The following is a 19,642-nucleotide window of genomic DNA, read 5'->3' on the forward strand; positions in this document are numbered from 1 at the left end:
TTATATATCATATTCCTTAACAGTAGAACAATACTTGTCTCGGTCCAGTCTTTCAGACAGGTTTTCTTTTCCTTTTAGACTAGAATAGAATAGACTATTTCAGTCAGAAAGGACCTACAATGACCATCTAGTCCAACTGTTAATGCTTTTTGAAACATAATCAAATCTATGCACTGTTCTGATCATTTCTTCAATTAAAAGAATACACATCAGAGAAAGACTCATGTCAGTCTCCATGAAAAAGGTATTATCACTGTAAGATACATAGGAAAAAAATAACTCACATCCAGAGGAGTATATATGCCTTAATCCTGAGGCAGAAATACAAAAATATGTCAAATGTGCAATATCGTCCAATCAAAATTTCCTAGTGCTCTCTGCAGGGCTCTAAAAAAATAAATCACACAAAGTATTGGAAAATATCCTCATGAAATATTGCTTCCTTTCAGGATTGCATTCATTCTTTAAAAAGTGCCATATTTAGATGACGTGCTTAGGAATATGGTTTAGTGGTGGACTTAGCAGTGCTGGGTTAATGGTTGGGCTCAATATCTTAAAGGTCTTTTCCAACCTAAATGATTCTATGATTCCACCTAGGATTTAGGTTTTCTTATAGCTGTATATAGTCAGCTCTTTCTCATCACTGTTTTGTAGAAGTATTTGCACACATATTTTTACATTGTTCAGCTAAGAAATATCATTTAGAAACAAGGCCTAACATCTAGTGTATTAAGTCTTTATTAATTTAGGTGACGTGCAGAGAAATATTTGTAAACATGGATTGTAAGGAACCTTCAGTGGATGTTTTGTTAGTTTGAAGTTTTTGCTGTGCCACTATGTTTTGGCAAGAAACAGTTTAGAAATCAGGAAGTCACAGTTTACAAAAGATATATTATTTTTCTGCTTCTGATATGAAGCGTTTCATGCTTCATAAAGAATGATGTAGCTTCATACGCTGCTGTAAAGGATCCTTCTCCCCACCCTGCAGAAATGCTGCTGTATGAATTGCAACACTGTTTTCTTTCATTGCCTGATAAGATGGAGATACGTGGAAAGTTTGAGCCACGAACTTTCCTTCATCACCCACATACAGCTGGGATGGTAAGGGATGAGAAGGCACACGATACCCTGGGGACCCGAGAGCATCAGGATAGCCCGGTGTACCGCAGCGACGCGGCAGCGGCAGCAAGACCAGAGGCCGCAGCGGCAGCAGCGGCGGCAGCGGCGGCAGCGGCGGCGGCGGCGGCGGTAGCGGCTGCAGCAGCGGCAGCAGCGCCGGCCCTCCGCGGCCTCGGGGCGGCACTCGCGTTCCGCCGCCGGGCGCCGGAGCGCTCCCGAGATTCGCAGCTCGTTTATTCATCCTCTGCAGGGCCATTTCCCATCAGAAACAAATCCTCTTTTCAAATCTGCATGTTTCTTAAAACTATCTGTAGAAAACCGAAGGAAAACAAGATTTGTGCAGTATCTATGCAATAATTCTTATTCCTGGCTCTGGCCAAGGTAGAAATGCCAAGAGAATGGCTTCCCATAATAACTCACTATTTCTAATTCTGCATGAGAATGTTAAACCTACATACACACACGTTACTGTTCCGATTTTGTTGGGAGATAAACCTGAAGAGTCAGGCTCCTTTTTATTAAAATTATTCTTACTCTGATCCACAGCAAAAAAAAACATGTATAACACACAAATTGTGGTTTCTTGGATGGTTCCTTAGATTTTTCCTTAGACAAGGTATCTTGGATCTTTTTTGTCATTTTTTAAAAAATAGAAGTGTTATTCAGGCAATAAGCCAAAACCTGTTAAGATTTCTTTGAGAACTTTTCTAGATTTGGTGTATTTGAGTTTTCCTTTGTAGATCTGCATCAGAGTAGTTTTAGAAATGAGACACTGTTCTGTTTCTAAAAGCTATGACAGCAAAATTTTTCATTTCTATTCAAGCTGCACACCATTTTTCTTCAATAAAATAGTACCTGATTAGCCAGGTAATGTTTAATATGATAGAAGTAGAAACCATCCTTTGTTTTGTGCATAAACTGAATCTGAATTAGCAAGAAATCGAAAGCCTAAACCACCCTTGGTGTATGTAGCTGCTGTCTTTACATTATCTTCTATAAGGGGATGAACAAGGGAAAAGTGTTCTGTATTCATTATTACTTGCATATGAAGGGCCTTTTCTGATCTGAATTTAGGCAGAATGAAGTACTTTAAATTCTTCATTAATAGATACATTTTCATAAAAAATATCAAACAATCTCACTGCCTCCAGAGGATGCCTTTTACCCACAAATCTTCATTTGATTACTTTCAAAGGAAGCAGTGGTCAATTTTGATCAACTGCCTTATTTTCAAAAGTGTTTATTTTGGTTCTTGTTCCTGTGAGAAATCTTTTGAAGATTTGTGTGATGTGGGTTCTTTGTGAAATTTAATCTGTTAATCTTCTTCTGATGCAAAACTGTTGAGCTGTTAGCAAGAAGTCATACATGAACATAATAGTTGTTAGATAATAATGTTCTACTATACCCTGCCGAACAGTGACAGAGTGTTTAGAGATTACAGATGGAATGAAGATGATAAAGTAATTGACTCCTTTTGACTAAGCCTGAAAGACTAGCAGTAATCTTTTACTCCACAGTGTTGATAGTCCATATTTATTCCTGTGGAAGGTAACAGCAAATAAGCATAATGGGGCTGGAGGGCAGCTGATCCAGAAAAGCGTATGATGAAAGGCTGTTTAGAAAAGCAGGGCAGTGAACTGGAAGTGAACAGGACAGGACCACATCTAGTAACACAGTATTTCAGGAGTAACTCAGAACTGGCATTAGAGCCCAAAGTCTACATGGTGTGGACACAAACCACAGACCAGAAGCTTTAGGCAACCTTGATGATATTCCAGGAAAAGAAAGGTTGGTAAGCTTTGTCTCTCATCAAGCACCTACGAGTGCATGAATCAGTATACAGAAGACAGTTTATGACTGTATCTTCCATCTATGCTTGAATAAAACCATGTGGCGAGGAGGTGCCCTGTACAAAACATCCCTTGCTAGGATATAACAGCTGTCAAGTTGACTAGTCATATGGACTAACATACACAGAATCCTAGATCCTAATGATGTTCACAGCTAGGTGTGGCCAGGAAATTGCCTGACACTATTTTATTCCTTAGCCCAATGTACAATGCTGGCAAAATCTATGTTTACAGTTAAGATGACCATGAATAGTTACATTACATATTACAGCACAGTTCCTGCTCTGTAATAGCCAGTTTAGGAAGCTTTCCGTTGGACATTCAGGCAATGTAGTGGAACATTTTCTCTTTTTGTGCAATGGTCAGAAAACCAATGGAACTATTAATGGGTAGACGATAATATAGTATTGAAAGATAATAGATTTCTAATTAAGAACCTTGTATTATAGGTGGATACAACAATATTTTTAACAGGGCTTGATACTAAGGAAGAAATCCTAGGCATTCAAAAAAACTGAGTATTTTTTATTCCTACCTAAGCAGAGATGGCTATGCATAAGGAACATACTGTATGGAAATCTGCTTGCTCAAACTGGAAAATAATAGTAAAATATTAAGCTTTTCAGCAATGGGATACTATTGCAGTAATACAAAACCAGCAGGCAACATATTACTCTTGAAACAAAAGAGTAGTAATTAAGCAAAGTTATGGTAAAAATTAAGATCAGAAGAACTGAGGCACAGTCAGACCAAGGGGTGTTCAGAAAATCCTAGGAGGCTGATGTGCTCAAAGCAGTCCCCTTCATCTCTCCGAAGGCAACAGAGGAGAATGTTGTGGCAAGGACTATTATTAAAAATTAACCGTTCTCCACATTTCTTGGAGGCAATATTTGACATTTGTGACAGAAGGGGCTCCAGCACAGCTTTTTGCTACTGCACCAACTGTATCACGCCCCTCTCCAGTCGCATCCTCAACCAAAGTCCCTGTATAGTCTGTGGCCTTCTGTAGGGATGGAGCTGAATCGTCTGTGCCCTTTTCACTTTTCTTTGAAGACCTGTCAGCCTCTCTCTATGAGTGACAGTTCCCTTCTTCATATGGGCTGTAGTTCCTCGGTTGCTAAGGGAAATGGTAAAAAGCCCAAGAACATGTTGGACTGCTCTTAGTTTTCATGCTAACAAGGATGAAAATATTTCTGCTCAGAGTTTTGGAATGCTGTTTCCCTCCTTCTCCTCTGGGGTGGCTTTTCTTTCAAGGGTTTTTTTCCAGAAAGGCCTGGAAAAGCTAGAAAGAAATGAAGTGCTGTTATTCACTTGGCAACATTTATTACAGGCATGGAGGGCAAACAACAGTCAGTTTAGCCCTCCGAGTGCTGCTTTGACTTCCAATTTACACAGCAAAGCAAAACATCTTCTTTGGCTTTTATTCAGTTTTATGATACACAGTCACATAAAATTTGATGCAAATTTTAGCACTTGCATTGCAGAACTCTGTTCAGCAAAACACTCCATACTTCCTCAAATCTTTGTACAATTTCAGCCATCTTTATGGCTTGATGCAAATATTCACCTCTTGAAGGTTCAGCTTTATTTAACATTAAATCTATTAATATATCTTTGAGCTAATATATCTTTCCTATTTAGTTCCACTCTTGGTATCTTCCACTATTTTAAACATTTTTGTGGTGCAATGTCTGAATATTTCCACTTCTTTTGTGCAGAAAGCTTGAATTAAAGGACAGCATGGGGTAGGAGGATTTTATGAGCAGACAGCAAGTCAGGGAAAATGTGTAAAGGCAACAGACAGGAGATGTGATTCAGGATTTCATGCAGAAACTTGAAATTTTTAAATTCTCAGACCTTGAATACATGGCATTGATCCTAAGGAAGGATCCCAGCTTTACGAAGTGTGGCAGCAGGCAGCTGATAGCCAGAAGAACATCATTTTGGTGTCTTCTGTGCAGAACTGAACAGAGCAGAGGATTGCCTCTGCAGCACTTCCAGAGTGGCTGAACTCCTCCTGTACAGTGTGTACAGCACTGGTGCCCAAGTGGCGGTCTGCTCAAATATACCTGGCCGCTTCGTTAAGTTTCATCCTGTCCAGATCTCCAGATTTCATGGAGGAGAGAGGTGGAGATTCAGTCATGAAAAGTACTGCCTGGCACATTTTGATGACCATCTGCTTCCTCTTCACAGACATGCAAGCTTGCACTCCAGTTTAGCATTGTGTGGGCAGGTAGCAGCATGACTAGAAGTCTTGCTTTGGCTTTTTCTCCTGAAGGTATTTCTGCCAGTGATCCTTTCATTTGTTTTAGCACTGAGGACAATTTTGGCTCTGTGCTTTCTCTTTGCAAGTCCATGACAAGAAAGTGTCATGTAGATACGGGCATTCTCTGGCAGCTCTCCAGCTAGAGTTGAATGTGTGTCTCTCCCTCAAAGGCACTAGGCTCAGGATCTCTGAAGGGTTCCCTACAGAAGTAGTAGAAGGCAAGAGAATGGCTGCAGCACTAGGTGCGTGATGTTACTATTCCTTAACATCAAGAAATTCCTGTCTTTTCACTAGTTTTTAATCAGAATGCTCACATCAAGTCAGTCATCCACGCCCAGGAGTCAAGCGAGCAATTGGAAGAGTGCTGCAGAACAATGCTTGGGACACAGCCACATGAAGTTTTAGGCCCCGTATTTTTCAAAATCTCACCCACAGAGCTGAGGAAGCAAGCCAATTGTAGAAAATCTTCTTGATGGGAAAACCACTTTCCCTCATATGTTTCCCTCTAACAACACACCTCTCTCTAGTTGCTTTCTAGTGTAGACTGTTAAATAAAATGTCAGCTCTGTGCAAAGGGGGTTTCTGTGCAGAACACGGTGGCCTCAGTGCACAGCTGAGCTACTTATTCTTGAGAAGAGCAATATCCCACAGCTGCGACATGTTACAGTAATTCCTACTTGTTGAACCAGCAAAACCTGCAGTATCAGCTCGTCTGTTCAAGCGACTGCTCGCTGACCGCAGCAGCACTGGTTTGGACTGGCTCCTGCTGTTGCGTATGCCTCGAGTACAGCATGTTCAGCCAAGGCCCCTTTAAAAACCCAGGCTTATAGGTTAAATGAATTTGAATTGACTCTTACCTAAGAGGCAGAAGGATAACATCAGCTATCTTGTAACATAAGGGCATTTGAGAACACCAGTTTTTCTGAAGTGAAGCATCTGTTTCTATTCTAGGTCTGCGTTACTGTCTGCAAAAAATATTACTAGCTACCACTTGACACAAAGTATGAGACAATGAAATGGAACCACTAAATGAGTTCCTTATTAAAAGCACTTTAATCCTTTTTTTTTTTTTTAAGGACTGCTGTTACATTTCCAATCAGAGATTGAAACTCATTTGTTTCTGTAGCACTCTTGCCAAATGCATTATTTTGGACAGTAAATCACCTGGAAATATTTGTACACAACCTCTGATACAATTTCAAGGAAGCAAAGAATCAAAAAAAAAAAAAAAAAAAAAGTTAAGCTGCCAACAACAAACCCAACACAGTTCATTTCCTTTACTGTCTCCTTATAAAGGTATCTTTATAGGGGTTTTCAGATTGGAAAAAAAAAAAGTTTTCTTGTCTGAAGTTCAGGACCTTTTTATTACTTCCCTAACCTGAATGTTGTTAGCAGTTCCCTCAGCTTGGCACTATTTCTCATGCCAAACATCTGAGGGTATTGAGACTTTAAATTAAAACTGCAGTTGTGCTGAATTAATTTGAAATCATGATTCTCTCTATAGCACCACAGTGTTAGCTCAACCTGTCTTTTTTCTCCTGCTACAGCCTTTTTAATATATATTTCTGTTTCTTTGATCCTAAGAGAGAGACCATGCACTGCAGGACCAGTCCTGAAAACTCTCCCAGGCTGGTACACCACCACAAGAGGTTTATAAATAATTTTTCATCTGATGGGCACTAATGTTTCTCAACAGACTGCCTTCAGCATTTCTCACAAGGACTTAACAAATTTGAAAAACAGTTTTCAGGAATATTGAAAAACAAATATATATACATAAAGAAGAATTTTGCAGATGAAATTGAGACCTCAACACTATCAGCTTTAGCAGTCTACTTCAACCTGTACAGTTTTAAACAAAGCAGTCTAGGTTTGGGGAATTTTGCTGGAGTGCCAACAAACACAAACCTTTACTTACCAAGTTTGCTATTGAGAAAAAGAACAAGCACACACACACACAAAACCCTTAATATAAACTCCTATCCTCCTCTGTTCTCGGTCTCTATTTTCCTTTTTTTTGCCGTGCATTTCACTAAATTCATCAAAACCTACACACTGAGACGGCAAGCTGCAGTCCCCCAGGCATGTCCCTGCCCCAGCATCAATCACCCACAGCTGCAGTCCCTCAGAGGTGTACCTGCACCAGCGCAGGTCATTCACAGGCCCATTAACATGTCCGTAAACCCTTCAACATAAAATGTCTCCTGCTCCAAGAGCACATCTCCAGATCCAGATCCAGCAGTTGCCATTGTCCTTCTAAAATATTTTTTTATTAGCAGCACTGAGGGCTTCTGGGTTTGGCTAAAGTTTGGATCAGGGATGGTTTTTCCCACTGTTGACAACACTTGTTTCAGAGCCAGATGGAAACAGCTGTGACCATCATGGGTAGCTCATGATGTCCCCACACCGGCCACCTCTGTCTCCCCCTGAGACCTAAAACCTGTAACTTGTGGCCACTTATGCCTATATGCCAAAAATAAATTCAGAAAAAGTTAGTGTGTGCTGAAAAACAAAATGGTCACATTTGACAAGGTATTGTGAAAATAGCACTGAATTTCTGATAGCTCAGATATTCACAACGTACTCATGCTTCACACTACCAGATACTTTTCACCAAAAGAATCTTTTGAACTTGTAATTTGTGTGTAATGTAGATATTTAAGTTTGGGCTTTTTATTTAAAAAGTATTTTTTCCAGTTGACAAATACCAATTGTACCCCAATTCTGGTTAGCAATTTGTAATCATTTCTCTTTGAATCATTGACTGAAATAACTCATGGTTGAAATAATGTTTTCTTCTTTTTTTTTTCAAGCAAAAGAGCAAAAATTAGAGGCCTGGCATTTTCTTTATAAATGCTAAATAAAAATTATGAAGCTTACAGTTTTCTAAATAGGAATTTGCATAACTGGTATTGAACTGGCATTGAATATGTAAGATGTTGGGTCCAAGCCAATGGCTTCCCATGCTGTTGAGAAGTTCATATTTGCATACATGCTTTCTATCTTTCCCACGATCCAGAGATACCAGGTCTGGTTAAAATACTACTCTCGGAAGAAATGAGATCATTTTCAGAATTTTGAGGGTTCATTAAGCTTATGCTAGTTTTTCAGTTGCTGTCCCCCACTCATGAAACACAGCCATCGCAATTATACTTTTCCATGAGGACCAGAAAAACATTTATTGCCCCAGAAAGCAGCAGCTTCATCTACACACTGAATGGGAAGATGTAAAGAAGATGTCTTATGGACAAGGCCAGCTTTACGAAATTAAATAGCATTTTTGTGTTCCCATTTCAAAAGAAAATACTGCCCAGATTCATCCAAGTATCAGATCTTCAACTACTTACCTAAATGTGTCATATGCTACCCCATATGGCACATAGTTTTGAACAACTGTACAGATACAGCTGGTCACAGCCTGTCAGATGGCCTTCTTTCCTCTAAAGATCTGTGTCCTGTGCAACTCCCATTGTTTAGTTCAATGTATACATATTATCATGTCTGTCCTTATTACTGTTAGTCTTAAACAGTTATTAAAGATGTTAAGTACAACATACTTTTCAGACGTACTTTGCTTTGAGGGTCTGAAGCTGAATAGTATCGACCCATGGAGGGACTTCACCAACAACATTTGTGAGCCTGTGTTTCTGATTATACCCAACATTAACTTCCAAAAAGTATAAGACTAGGGTACTTGCTGTCTTATGATTATACCATTCTTCAGCTTGGGCAGAGAATTTTTGGAATGTGTTTGGTTTTGTCATTTTCTGCATCTAATTGAATAACATTATGAATTTTCTCAAAAAAAAAAAAGGTTTTAGACTCCAGACAAGGCTGTATTTTTACAGATTTGTGCCTGCTTAAACTCACAGTGATTCACTGGTCTCTGTGGGCTCTCTGGGAGCTCACAAACAAGTTGAACACATGGTGTCTGATAGCTTCACCTCAGCAAGATCTACAGGTTCAGCTGCAAGATCTAATGAAGGACCTGCACCTAGATGTCTGTCTCAGCTCTGTTTGGAAGATTAATGCCACATAGAAGTATGTTACATGGTAGAAGGCTTGTTTCTGGGCTGCCACAATTTATAAACTCCTAAATGCAGATACATTTCCATCTATTTCAATTTAGATGAATATGAATGGCTCTCAACAAGCTTACCGTAGGAGAAAGGCTGGTGATATCCCTGGCTGGCTGTGGAGATCAGTGGAACCTCCACAGTGCCTGGCTGCCACAGTTAAGTTAAAGCTTGTGAGTCAGTCCTCAGCAGTACCATCTCAACTGTACAGATACATTTATACAAGAATTAAAAATCAGTTACTGGCTGTGCACTGCCTTGCTCTCTGACCAGATGCCCATCTAGTCCTTCAGCACAATAAATACATGCAGAGCTACCAGGTATGCCTTTCAGGTGGCTCTTTTCCCTTACAAATGGCTTAGCTCACAGTTGCATTTCTGTGTCCAACAGATGCAAAAGTGTTGTTGCCAGGCTAAGCAAAGCTCCAACAAGTCAGGATTGTATACATGCTGAGGTGGATTTTCTATTGTCTCACTTGGGCATGTATTCTTAATTCATACAGCAGCAACTGTATAATTTTGAGAGTTTTTAAATGATTTGCTGATCCAAGTGCACTTTGCATAGCAGTTGCCATGTGGAAAATGTGTAGCTGTCATGTTGAAAACAGTATAGTCCTGTGTGAGATCTTTCATCAACGCAACTTTCAAATCAACTCTCTCTTCAGTGAATGCTTAGCAAAAGCGTTTTTGCAAACAACAGATAGCAAAAATCAGAATAAGAGGACTTTCACATTAGTGTGATAGAAGAGAGCTAGAATAGCACATAACCAACAGAGCAGAAGTTACATGTGTCTAGCATTGAATAGAACTTATAACTGAGAAATAAATTCATTAAAACCAACACCACCACAGTTGAATTTAGAATCTCACTCACTCCAGCTTTCCCCAGACATTTCAGCCTGGCTGATCAACTCGTCCTTGTTGAGCTCCCCAGAAGACAAAAAGTACACGCACTACTGTGTACACAAAAGACCTCGTTGCTGTCAATCAGCCTCAGGACTGCTGCACTCTATAAATTACTTGTAGGGGGCAGGAGTGGCATGAAATTTTCTACAGGAAAGGACAGTGACTTCTGCTTGGCAAATGAGGCATTCAAAATGGGCTACAGCTGGTGGACAGTTTTGCTGCTGGAATAATCAGGCAGGTGGGAGCAAGCTGAAGTAAGGCACTGCCGTCAGAAGCTGGATGTGGAGAGAATGAATGGCTTGCTCTTTTTAAGACTAAAGCAGTGGAGGAAAACATAAATTTCAGGAATTACGTTGTATAACCTTCTGTATTCCACAGAAGAAGTTCTGCTTAGGAATTGAAATTATCCTGTTCTAGATTTCAAGTCCTACTCCAGATCTAAAGAAATGTATGCTGAATTCCAAGAATGATCTTGAATAATGCCTTGGTGATACAATAGTCCAGGCTGAAAGGCACACCACATCTTCATTGTTAGCAAAGAGTCCATCAGCCTAAAATAATCTGTATTTGCTCAAGAAACTTTCATATATATTTATATCTGTTAATTAGCCATTTTAATAGGGAAAGGGTAATTTAGGTTTATGGTAAGGTTACTTGTGGCAGGAAATTCTATCGTATAGCTGAGTTCGTCTCCTTGGTTTATTAAGCCCAACAATGCTAGCTTTCTGCTTAAAAACACACCAATATTCTTCAGTGGCAGTATGGTTGAAGATCTCATTTTTCTAAGAAGTGGATTTGAAGGCTTCCTACATAATGCATTTGCCCTTTCTTTTTACATCACACCTCAAAATGTTCAGCTCATCGGAGAAATCGTAAGAATTAATACATTTCTACAGAATGCATGTGCTACCTACTTTCTCTCTCTGAATAACATCTGGAATTTCTTCAGAGTGGCTGGCAGTGCAACTCGGAAATAAATGCCAAAACATCTGCAAGTCAGCTACATATTGCAAAGCATCTGCAAATTACAGTACATGGGAATTCCTTAAGTTATGGTATAGGGAGCACTAGGGAGCAGGAGGGAAGGGGAAGAAAGAGTAGGCAAAAACCCCAAATCCTTGTGCTGCACTGTTTGCATGAAGGAAAAATAATTACAAAATAAGAGTGAGAATGAAGAATGATTGCCTTATTCGACTAATCACCATTGCAGAACTGCAGCCCTGAGGCTTTATTTTTTATATATATATTCTTATATTCTTCTTTATAATCAGAAGAAATAAATTTTTGGTCATGTCAGTACAGATCTTTAAAAAACTATCATTCAGCATTCATGCATCATTATCATAAACGCATACAAAATTCAGACTGAAAATATTTCTTCAACATTCGTTCTTACTGTTGCCAGTCTCCTATGAACTATTAACTTGTCACAAACTGGAAAATTCTTCACGGTGTTAGTTCAAAGTCAAATATACCTTTAGGTGACAAGAACCTTGCACCTTCCCTGCCAAAGCCACTGACTGTCTTTATCAACTATCCCAACAGAACTGATCAAAGACTTTGATTTTGAACAACCCCATTGAAGTGGGATTGATCCAATTTGAATTTACAAATTCATGCTGAATGAATGCTGAGGCCAAAAAGAAAAAAAAAAATAAAGCAGGAAAACTGTTATCTAAACTATCTAAGTAGAGCAACAAACACTATATACTTTTCTATAAAATCCTAAAAAGAGGCTCAAATGGGTCAAACCAGTAACTCGAAATGCTGCATCCAATAGTGGCAATAGGCAATACTGTGTAAGGTAAGAACATAAGCCATTAACTGAGCCCAATCACCTCGTATTTCCTGAGCATCTGCAATCATTGGATTAGGGATGGCCATTACACTTGCCTATATACATACCTATTCCTCTTTTAGAGTATGGATGTGAGAGGATACATATTTGCCTATTCCTCACATCACCTGTTCATAGCCCTTGAATTTCTCTTTAACCCTCTAGAGGCAAAATATCTGATTACAAAATAAATTACTAGGTTCAGCCTTAGAGTTTCAATGCATATGCCCTAGCCAAGAGAACAAGCAGACTAGAAGGCATTTGTGGTAGAAGGTCTGTTCACTGGTCCTGCAAAAGCCAGGCCACAGCATATCAAGGAACACAAGCCCAAAAGGAGAGTACCAAACTGTGACAGAGAAATTCTGTGGCTACACTCCATGTCCCTGAGATTTTTTTTGGTGTCGGTATCACTAGATAGCAACTAAATAAAAAGCTCAAACAATTCTGGAACAAATATGAGGAGCTCCCCTGCAGTTGAGGGCCTTAGTGCCTATAAAGTCCAGTCAGAGAGAGAAAGTAAACAATGTCTCACCAAAGTTTCTGATAAAAAAGAGGACTTTGGGGGAGAGGGGGTGGGGGGGTGGGCACGAAACAATCCACAACTCTTATCTTTCCCATAAAGCTCCCTTAAAGTCTGACAAGAAAGCTAAGACATAGTTGCAAGCCAAGATATATTCTCTAACTGTTTGCTTTTGCTGTCTTAAGCTGCATTTCTATTTTGAAAAGTGTCTGGGGAAAAAACAATCAGCCTCATTTTCAGTGTTTATTCATTTGTGGTCTATGAACTGTTAGTTTCAGTGGTATTGCTCAATTAAAATTAACAAGACATGAGTGTCACTGAAGACAAAATCTGCAAACTGCAAAGAGGCTGATCAGCTCTTTCCCAGCTGGCATGGCCACAGGTACATTATCAGCCAGTTCAAGCAAAGATCCAGCTTCACTGGGGTTGAAGATGTATGTTCATTAGACATAAACAGAACTAGTTTGCATTTAAAATAAATCAGTTGAAGTCTAGAAGGATTAGATAATGGGCTAAAGGCTGGGCTCATTTAGGATGCTCTTTCTAGACATAATTTCCTTGTGGCATTTTTACTCCTGAGAGAAACTGCACTTCAGGCACTGGCCTGGCCTTCTCTCAGATGTCCTGTAGATAAGGCTGCTCTAATACTTCTGAAAGTTGATGTCCTTTCCTCACTCCTGGACAGAGACTTCTTATGAAAGAAATGATGCCAGGTTCAGCACAGAGCTCTTGGTAAAGAACTAAACAGGAAGATGAAAGTTGTTTGTGGGTTACACTTTCAGAAGTGCACATTTTGTTCTTGCTGGTGTCAGTCCAAAATAACATCAGTCCAAAGTTTACTGGAATTTATGCTGCTTACACTATTGGAAAGTGAAAGTGAACTAGTGTTAAGAGACAAATACATTTTGTTGGTGAAAGAAAAGAGATGTCCGGTTTGAATGAAAAAATAAATACCCTCTAGTAAGTGGTAGCATCAGTCTTAGCAGCATCACCCACTTAAAAAAGCATGACATCTGTGCCAGTACTATCCAGTTAATTTATTGTATATTCTATTTTGCCAGCATGACAAAGTTGAAGCACTAACTTTGATCTTAATCTGTCTGGAAAAGTCTTCTCAGTTCATAAGCTTTCAATCTTTCAATCAAGATTTTAGTAATACCATTTATTTCCACACAAAAAAAAAAAAAAAAAAGAAAGAAAGAAAGAAAAGAAAAAATAATGTTAACCTGGCATTTAATTGATTTTTGCTTTATTTTTAGTTAACTCAAATGAAAATCTACTTCAGTTTTTTTTCTGCTCTGCAGATTTCTGTAATAAAATCTCATACTGATAAAGGGAGACACATCATATAAGTTCTACAAGTATTCAATTTTCTTTCATAGACATCTTTATGTTAAGCATATAGGTGTAAGAAGAGAACAGTTTCCTAACAGTGACATTTGTAATATGGAAGGCTTGCATTGCCATAATGTGGAATGCAAGATTTTTCCCCCCCAGGAATAAGAAAAGAGACACGTAACCATAATTTCTTACTAGCAAGAACAGCTGAGATGCAGTAAAGACCAGTCAGCCACAAAATAATTGCTTTAAACTTGCACCTGGGTTTGGGTTGTTTTTTTTTGGGGGGGGAGGGTGATGGGGGTGGAGTGGGGTGGTGGTTTTTTTTCATATTCAAAGAGAGAGATTCTATGAGGTCAGGATAAGGTAAGCCATACTGAGAGCAGAGGGAGCCTAAATGCAGGCCGGGGCTATGCAATTGTCTCTTCTGGGACAAGTGCATAAGATATAAAGGAATGTATGTTTTCCAAAAAGAACTTTTTGCACATCGTAGCAATGTAACATTTTTTAACTAATGATTACAGCATGGAAAGTTCTTTACCCTATCAGCTTGAATCTTTTCTAGTTTTAAACGGGTTTCCAAGAGCTAACGATTAAACTAGGAGCATAAAAACCTTGTGAACACAGAAGCTCCACTGATTTGAATCCTTTCACTGACAGAAATTATTAGATTCAAAAATTAATGACAGCTCTGAAAGGGAAAAAAGGTGGCATCTGTGTCTGGTCAGCTGCTTTTCAGAAAAGACGTAAGACCTTTACCAGCCTGCTTCTGATCAAATTTAAAGGAAATAAGAGGCAGAGTGTTTTCATGATATCCAGCTTTGAAAACCTGATGTTCACTTTACCAAGAAACAGTGTATGTTTGAAGATCCTGAAGCATTAGCATAAGCCGGTCCTCTCCCAGAGCTGTACCCATTTCTCCAAGCATCTCAGCAGAAGTATGAAATCCACCATTGTGAGAATTCCCAAAAGGGCGTAGTCCAGGAGAGTTTGGACCTCCTCTACTCCACACTCAGGAGGCCACCGCTGAGGTGCTGTGCCTGGTTCGTGGTACTCAGGGTGAGAGAGGAATGGAGTAAGTCAGTCGCACTGGAGGGTCACTCAAATAGGGGGCTGGAGCACAAAACATCCAAAGAGAGGCCAAAGACACTGTGGGTGATTCACCTGGAGGACACTAAAGCAAAACCGAGTGGTAGTCTTCAGCTGCCTGATCAGGGCTTACAGGCAGGGCTCAGCTCAACTCTTCTCAGAAGTGCACAGCAAAAGGACAAGGGGCAATGTACACAAACTGCAACAATTAAAAAAATGCTTGTGAAGATGGTCAAAAATGACAACTACAGAGGCTGTGAAATCCTCCACCTCAGGCAGATTTGATGTAACTTCACGGTAAGCCTTGTTTGAAGCACAGATGGGACCTAAGTGATCTTTCAAGGTCATAGAATCATAGAATATCTAAAGTTGGAAGGGACCCAGAAGGATCATTGAGTCCAACTCCCTGCTCCTTGCAGGACTACCTAAAACTCGACCATAAGACTAAAAGCATTGTCCAGACACTCCTGGAACTCTGACAGGCTTGGTGCCATGACCAGTTCCCGGGAGTAGCCTGTTCCAGTGACCCACCACCCTCTCAGTGAAGAACCATTTCCCAAAGTTCATGGAACAGTCCTTTCTAACCTCAGAAGTAAGGTCTTACAAAATCCCCAGTGCTATAAACACATTGATAGGATTCACCATGCAAAGGCAGGATAAAACCAGATGTCTAGGACAAAAAAGAAACAACACAAAGGGCACTTGCTACTTAGTGCCCTTTCTCTGCACTCTCAAGGAAACTGAAAATTAAGGTGAATAGGACCAGAGAAATGAATATATATCTAATATACCGTGCCTTTTCAAACATGTTGTAAGTATCAGCAAAATTGCTGTTTGGAAAACCCTCACATTTTTTAATCCAGTGGGAGAAAATCTGCATCCATACACCTTCTCCGATTCTTCTATGTGTATGCTATTCTGAAATAATACTCTTTGAATTAGAAAGGACCAAAAATATTTTGCTCAGAAACTTGTGACATCATTTTATTGTATTTTGTAGCATTCTTTCACGACATGCCTAATACAATATTTGTAACCACTACTAAAAGGATTGTATGAGGGCATTTACTGCAGTTACAGCCGAATTCCATAACCAATAAGCAAACAGGCAGCTATAGTTCTTACTGTCCTTTTACTTTTTCCTTTGAGCATTTAACACTGAAAATAGAAGCCCAGGATCAGAACAATCTTACTGTCCTTAACATTATTATGTTCTAGGTAAATATGAACATATTCTAAATGAAAGATGGTGACAGCCTCATGGTTAAGTGGAAGTCCACGGTGCTTTCATGGAACATTCATACATGCCTAACTACTGCACATTTTTGTAGCAACACTTGTCCTAGCTAAATATGGATATATTTGTGCTTATAGATGCTTTATTGCCCTAGTTTGTAAAGCATATAACCCATAAAACCGAAACTGAAATGGATGGGATTTTTCTAAAGTATACGTCAAAAAGAGTTTTGTAGGGTCTAGGGTCTGGTTTACCTTTTCCTTGTGTTGTGTAGGTCGTATTCAAGTCCTAGAACTGGAATAACCTCTCTAAGTGACAGCATAAATGACAGCCGTTTTAGTGTGGGTTTTTCCCAGCAGAAATCTCCTTGAATGTAAGCCAAATAATGCTAGATTACCAAATTACACATCCTGAGCCATTTTGACTTCCTACACAGCAAATTCTCTCTACCCCTCCCCACCCCACCCACCCCACCCCTCCAAAAGCCCCCAACCAAACACCAAATGCAGATTAAATTTGCTAAACTTCTACAAATAACTGGCAATACTGGGGCATTGGTGTTTGCTATACTTTTGAACGAATGGACTCACACAGCTTTTTCTTTTGTTTCTCCCCTATTCAGGTATTTGTTTGCTCTATCTGACTAGATCAGGACTAACAGAAATAAAACATTGTCCATTATATTTGACAAAAACTTACACATACAATCTTAGATACCAAGAACTTTCCATGTAATTTCTCTCCTGACACTCAAAACATCTCTTGACATTGTGCCTCATCTTAAAAAAAAGTTACACTTCTTTTTCTGAGACAAAGTACATTGGGGCTGAGATAGAAGCACAGAATAGCAGAAAAGATTTGTGGTTTACTAGTCTGGCAAGTATACTTCAGAGCTGACACGCCATTGCAAGGGTCAGTACAAGGTAGTTTAGCCATCTGAATGTGCTTTACAAATGAGAAAATAAGTCCAGTTGTAACTATTGAGAAATTTGAGAAGATAATTAAAAAATAGGAAAAAGTAAACATTTACTGGATTATTTTAAGGTATATTACTAAAACCAACAGGACATAAATTTAAACATGTATAAAGTATACATAAAAATGCATAGATGTACAGTAAATATGTTAATTTATATGTAGAGAGAGTAATATGTACACAGAGTCTGTTGTGCTATAAGTCTAAGCAGTAATTCCTGCAGTATATTGTCTTAAAGCCATTTTATTATACAACAGTTTCAATGTAGCAGGTGCTGAGAACAATGTACATTAACATGAAGTAGGTAAGTCATATCCATTTACTCTTGAAATGTACAAATATAGGAAACAAAGGCCATAAATGTAATAGTACCTACACCTCCAAGACTTCCTTTTTTTATTTATTTAAATATGCACAAGTCCGCCTAATGCTGATAGACAGGTTTCTTTCCTGCTTCCCTTCCATGTCAACGTGTTGACCAGGCACTCAGAACAAAATCTTTGACGCACTTCAGCACCACTTCCACCGATTCAACTCAGTGCACTCCTGACCTTGAAGTCTTCAGGTCAAAAATTAGAGGAAAAAATAAAATAAAAAAATATATAAATAAAACAAACAACTTTGTGGGCTTTCTTTTTCACAAGTTATTTGCCACCAATACTGTCAAAGCAGCTGAATCGTAGTGCATCCATGGGCAGGAGCATATAGCAGCTTTTGTGCACTTCGCAAAAAAAAATATATTAAAGAAAATCAAGTCTTTACTGGCTTGTTTTATCTGTCGCTAAAAAGATGCTGTGCTGCTTCTGAGCCCTTTCCATCAAATTCTTTTTCTTCTTTTTCTTGTCTTTTGTTTTTGTTGGCCTTCTCCCTAAAAAAAAAAATAAATATCAATGAGTCAACTAAGTAAAGAATGCAGAAGTGATATTAGACTGTAGTCAAAAAACTCCATGACATGTAAAATTATTGATGGGGACTGCAAAGGTAATGCTGGCTAATGAGCTTTGATCGTCAGTGGAAACAGAAGCTTTCAATGGGATACCAGAGGAAGCAGGATCCCCGACTGTCATCGCTTACCCACAGGCACAGTTTTGCGGGTATGATTAACCATGTTGATGTAGGTCTCACTTTCAGCAGGGTAACTCACGCAAGCAACATTATGCAAGTGCCTGGGGTCCAGAGCCAAATGGGTACGTCGACTCCTAACTCACTGAAAGCTGGATACGTGCCTTAGATCCTTGCGTAAATTTGTTTGAGTGAGTAATCCTATTTAAGTCAAGTCCAATATATCCATGATTTCAATGAGAAATCAGGCATTACAGCCCAATTATTTGGTTGGATGTTGTCCTACATGCTTTGGCAGAAATAGTGCCGCCACTGCAAAGAACTGTTGTTACTGCTTATTAGCACCCTGTGCCTAAATCTCACAGCGTAGTACCGTGCAGAAACAAAAATTTCATTACACGCTTCTTACTATTGGAAGTTGACTGAAAAATAACCAAAACAGAGAAATAAGGATCAATGCAGAAAACCAAATTCTCAGTCTCCTTCGACGGGAAATTTTTTTCCTGTTCAGTTCTAATAATAAATCAGTGACCTTTAATTATCTCAGCAAAGGTACTACAGACTGAGAAAATGCTAGATACAAAGGCCCTCGTGCAGCAATGCATTGACTTTTAAGTATATGCTTAAACCCTAACCAGTCTAGTAGGATTTAAGGAGATGACCAAACACTGTCTGGAGTGAGAATGATCTGGGTTTTCTTGACTGTATCATGTACTGAAATATGTGATCAATGATAAAAAAAATAAGGTTATTAGTCTCTAGAGGTGCCAACTTTGTAACCTTTCAGGAGAACTAAATGAACTTGAGAAGATAGTAAAAGAAAATTCAAGGAGCAGATGACATAAAAATGTGAAAATCCATGTTTCATCTACATTGTCAATACATTATTAATTGGGAGAAATGTTTACCAGTCTGGCTTTGTCTTACTTCCATATTGTTTTTTAAATAAAAAGGCCTAAACCAGCATGAAGCATTTTTCTCCATTTGATAACAGCAGTGAAAAACTCTGATTCTAAAATTATGAAAATTTATGATTCGTTAAAAATATAGGGTTATATACTTCAGATTGCATGTTTGTAACATGCTGTCTAGGCTACTATTCTCTAGGAAATATTGGAATTTTGTATATAAAATAGGACAGGACATTAAGGTAATGAGCACACAAGTTTAGTCCATATTAAAATCATAAGGGTCCTTGGAGTTTACTTCTGCTTCTCATTAAAGTCTGGCGTTAATGCTACCATGGCATTTTGCCATTTTTAAATCTAGTTAATCCTACATAGTAAAACCTCAGTTCAACCAATCATTAATCAAAGCAGCTTTTAAGTTAAAACTGTTTAACACTGTATCTAATTGACTAGGCACAC

General features: G+C 38.9%; 1 protein-coding gene across 1 annotated transcript in view; it reads right to left on the reverse strand.

Moving 5' to 3' along the window:
• Positions 1-16,978: 16,978 nt before the first annotated feature.
• RSPO2 (R-spondin 2) overlaps positions 16,979-19,642 on the reverse strand; it is a 114,264-nt gene continuing 111,600 nt past the window's right edge. Inside the window, exon 5 of the mRNA XM_040588813.1 lies at positions 16,979-18,081. Coding sequence (XP_040444747.1) covers positions 17,972-18,081 — 110 coding nt within the window. The 3' untranslated portion in view covers positions 16,979-17,971. The remainder of the gene's footprint in view (positions 18,082-19,642) is intronic.

Source organism: Falco naumanni, chromosome 3 (genome assembly GCF_017639655.2).
Source record: "Falco naumanni isolate bFalNau1 chromosome 3, bFalNau1.pat, whole genome shotgun sequence".
NCBI lineage: Eukaryota > Metazoa > Chordata > Aves > Falconiformes > Falconidae > Falco > Falco naumanni.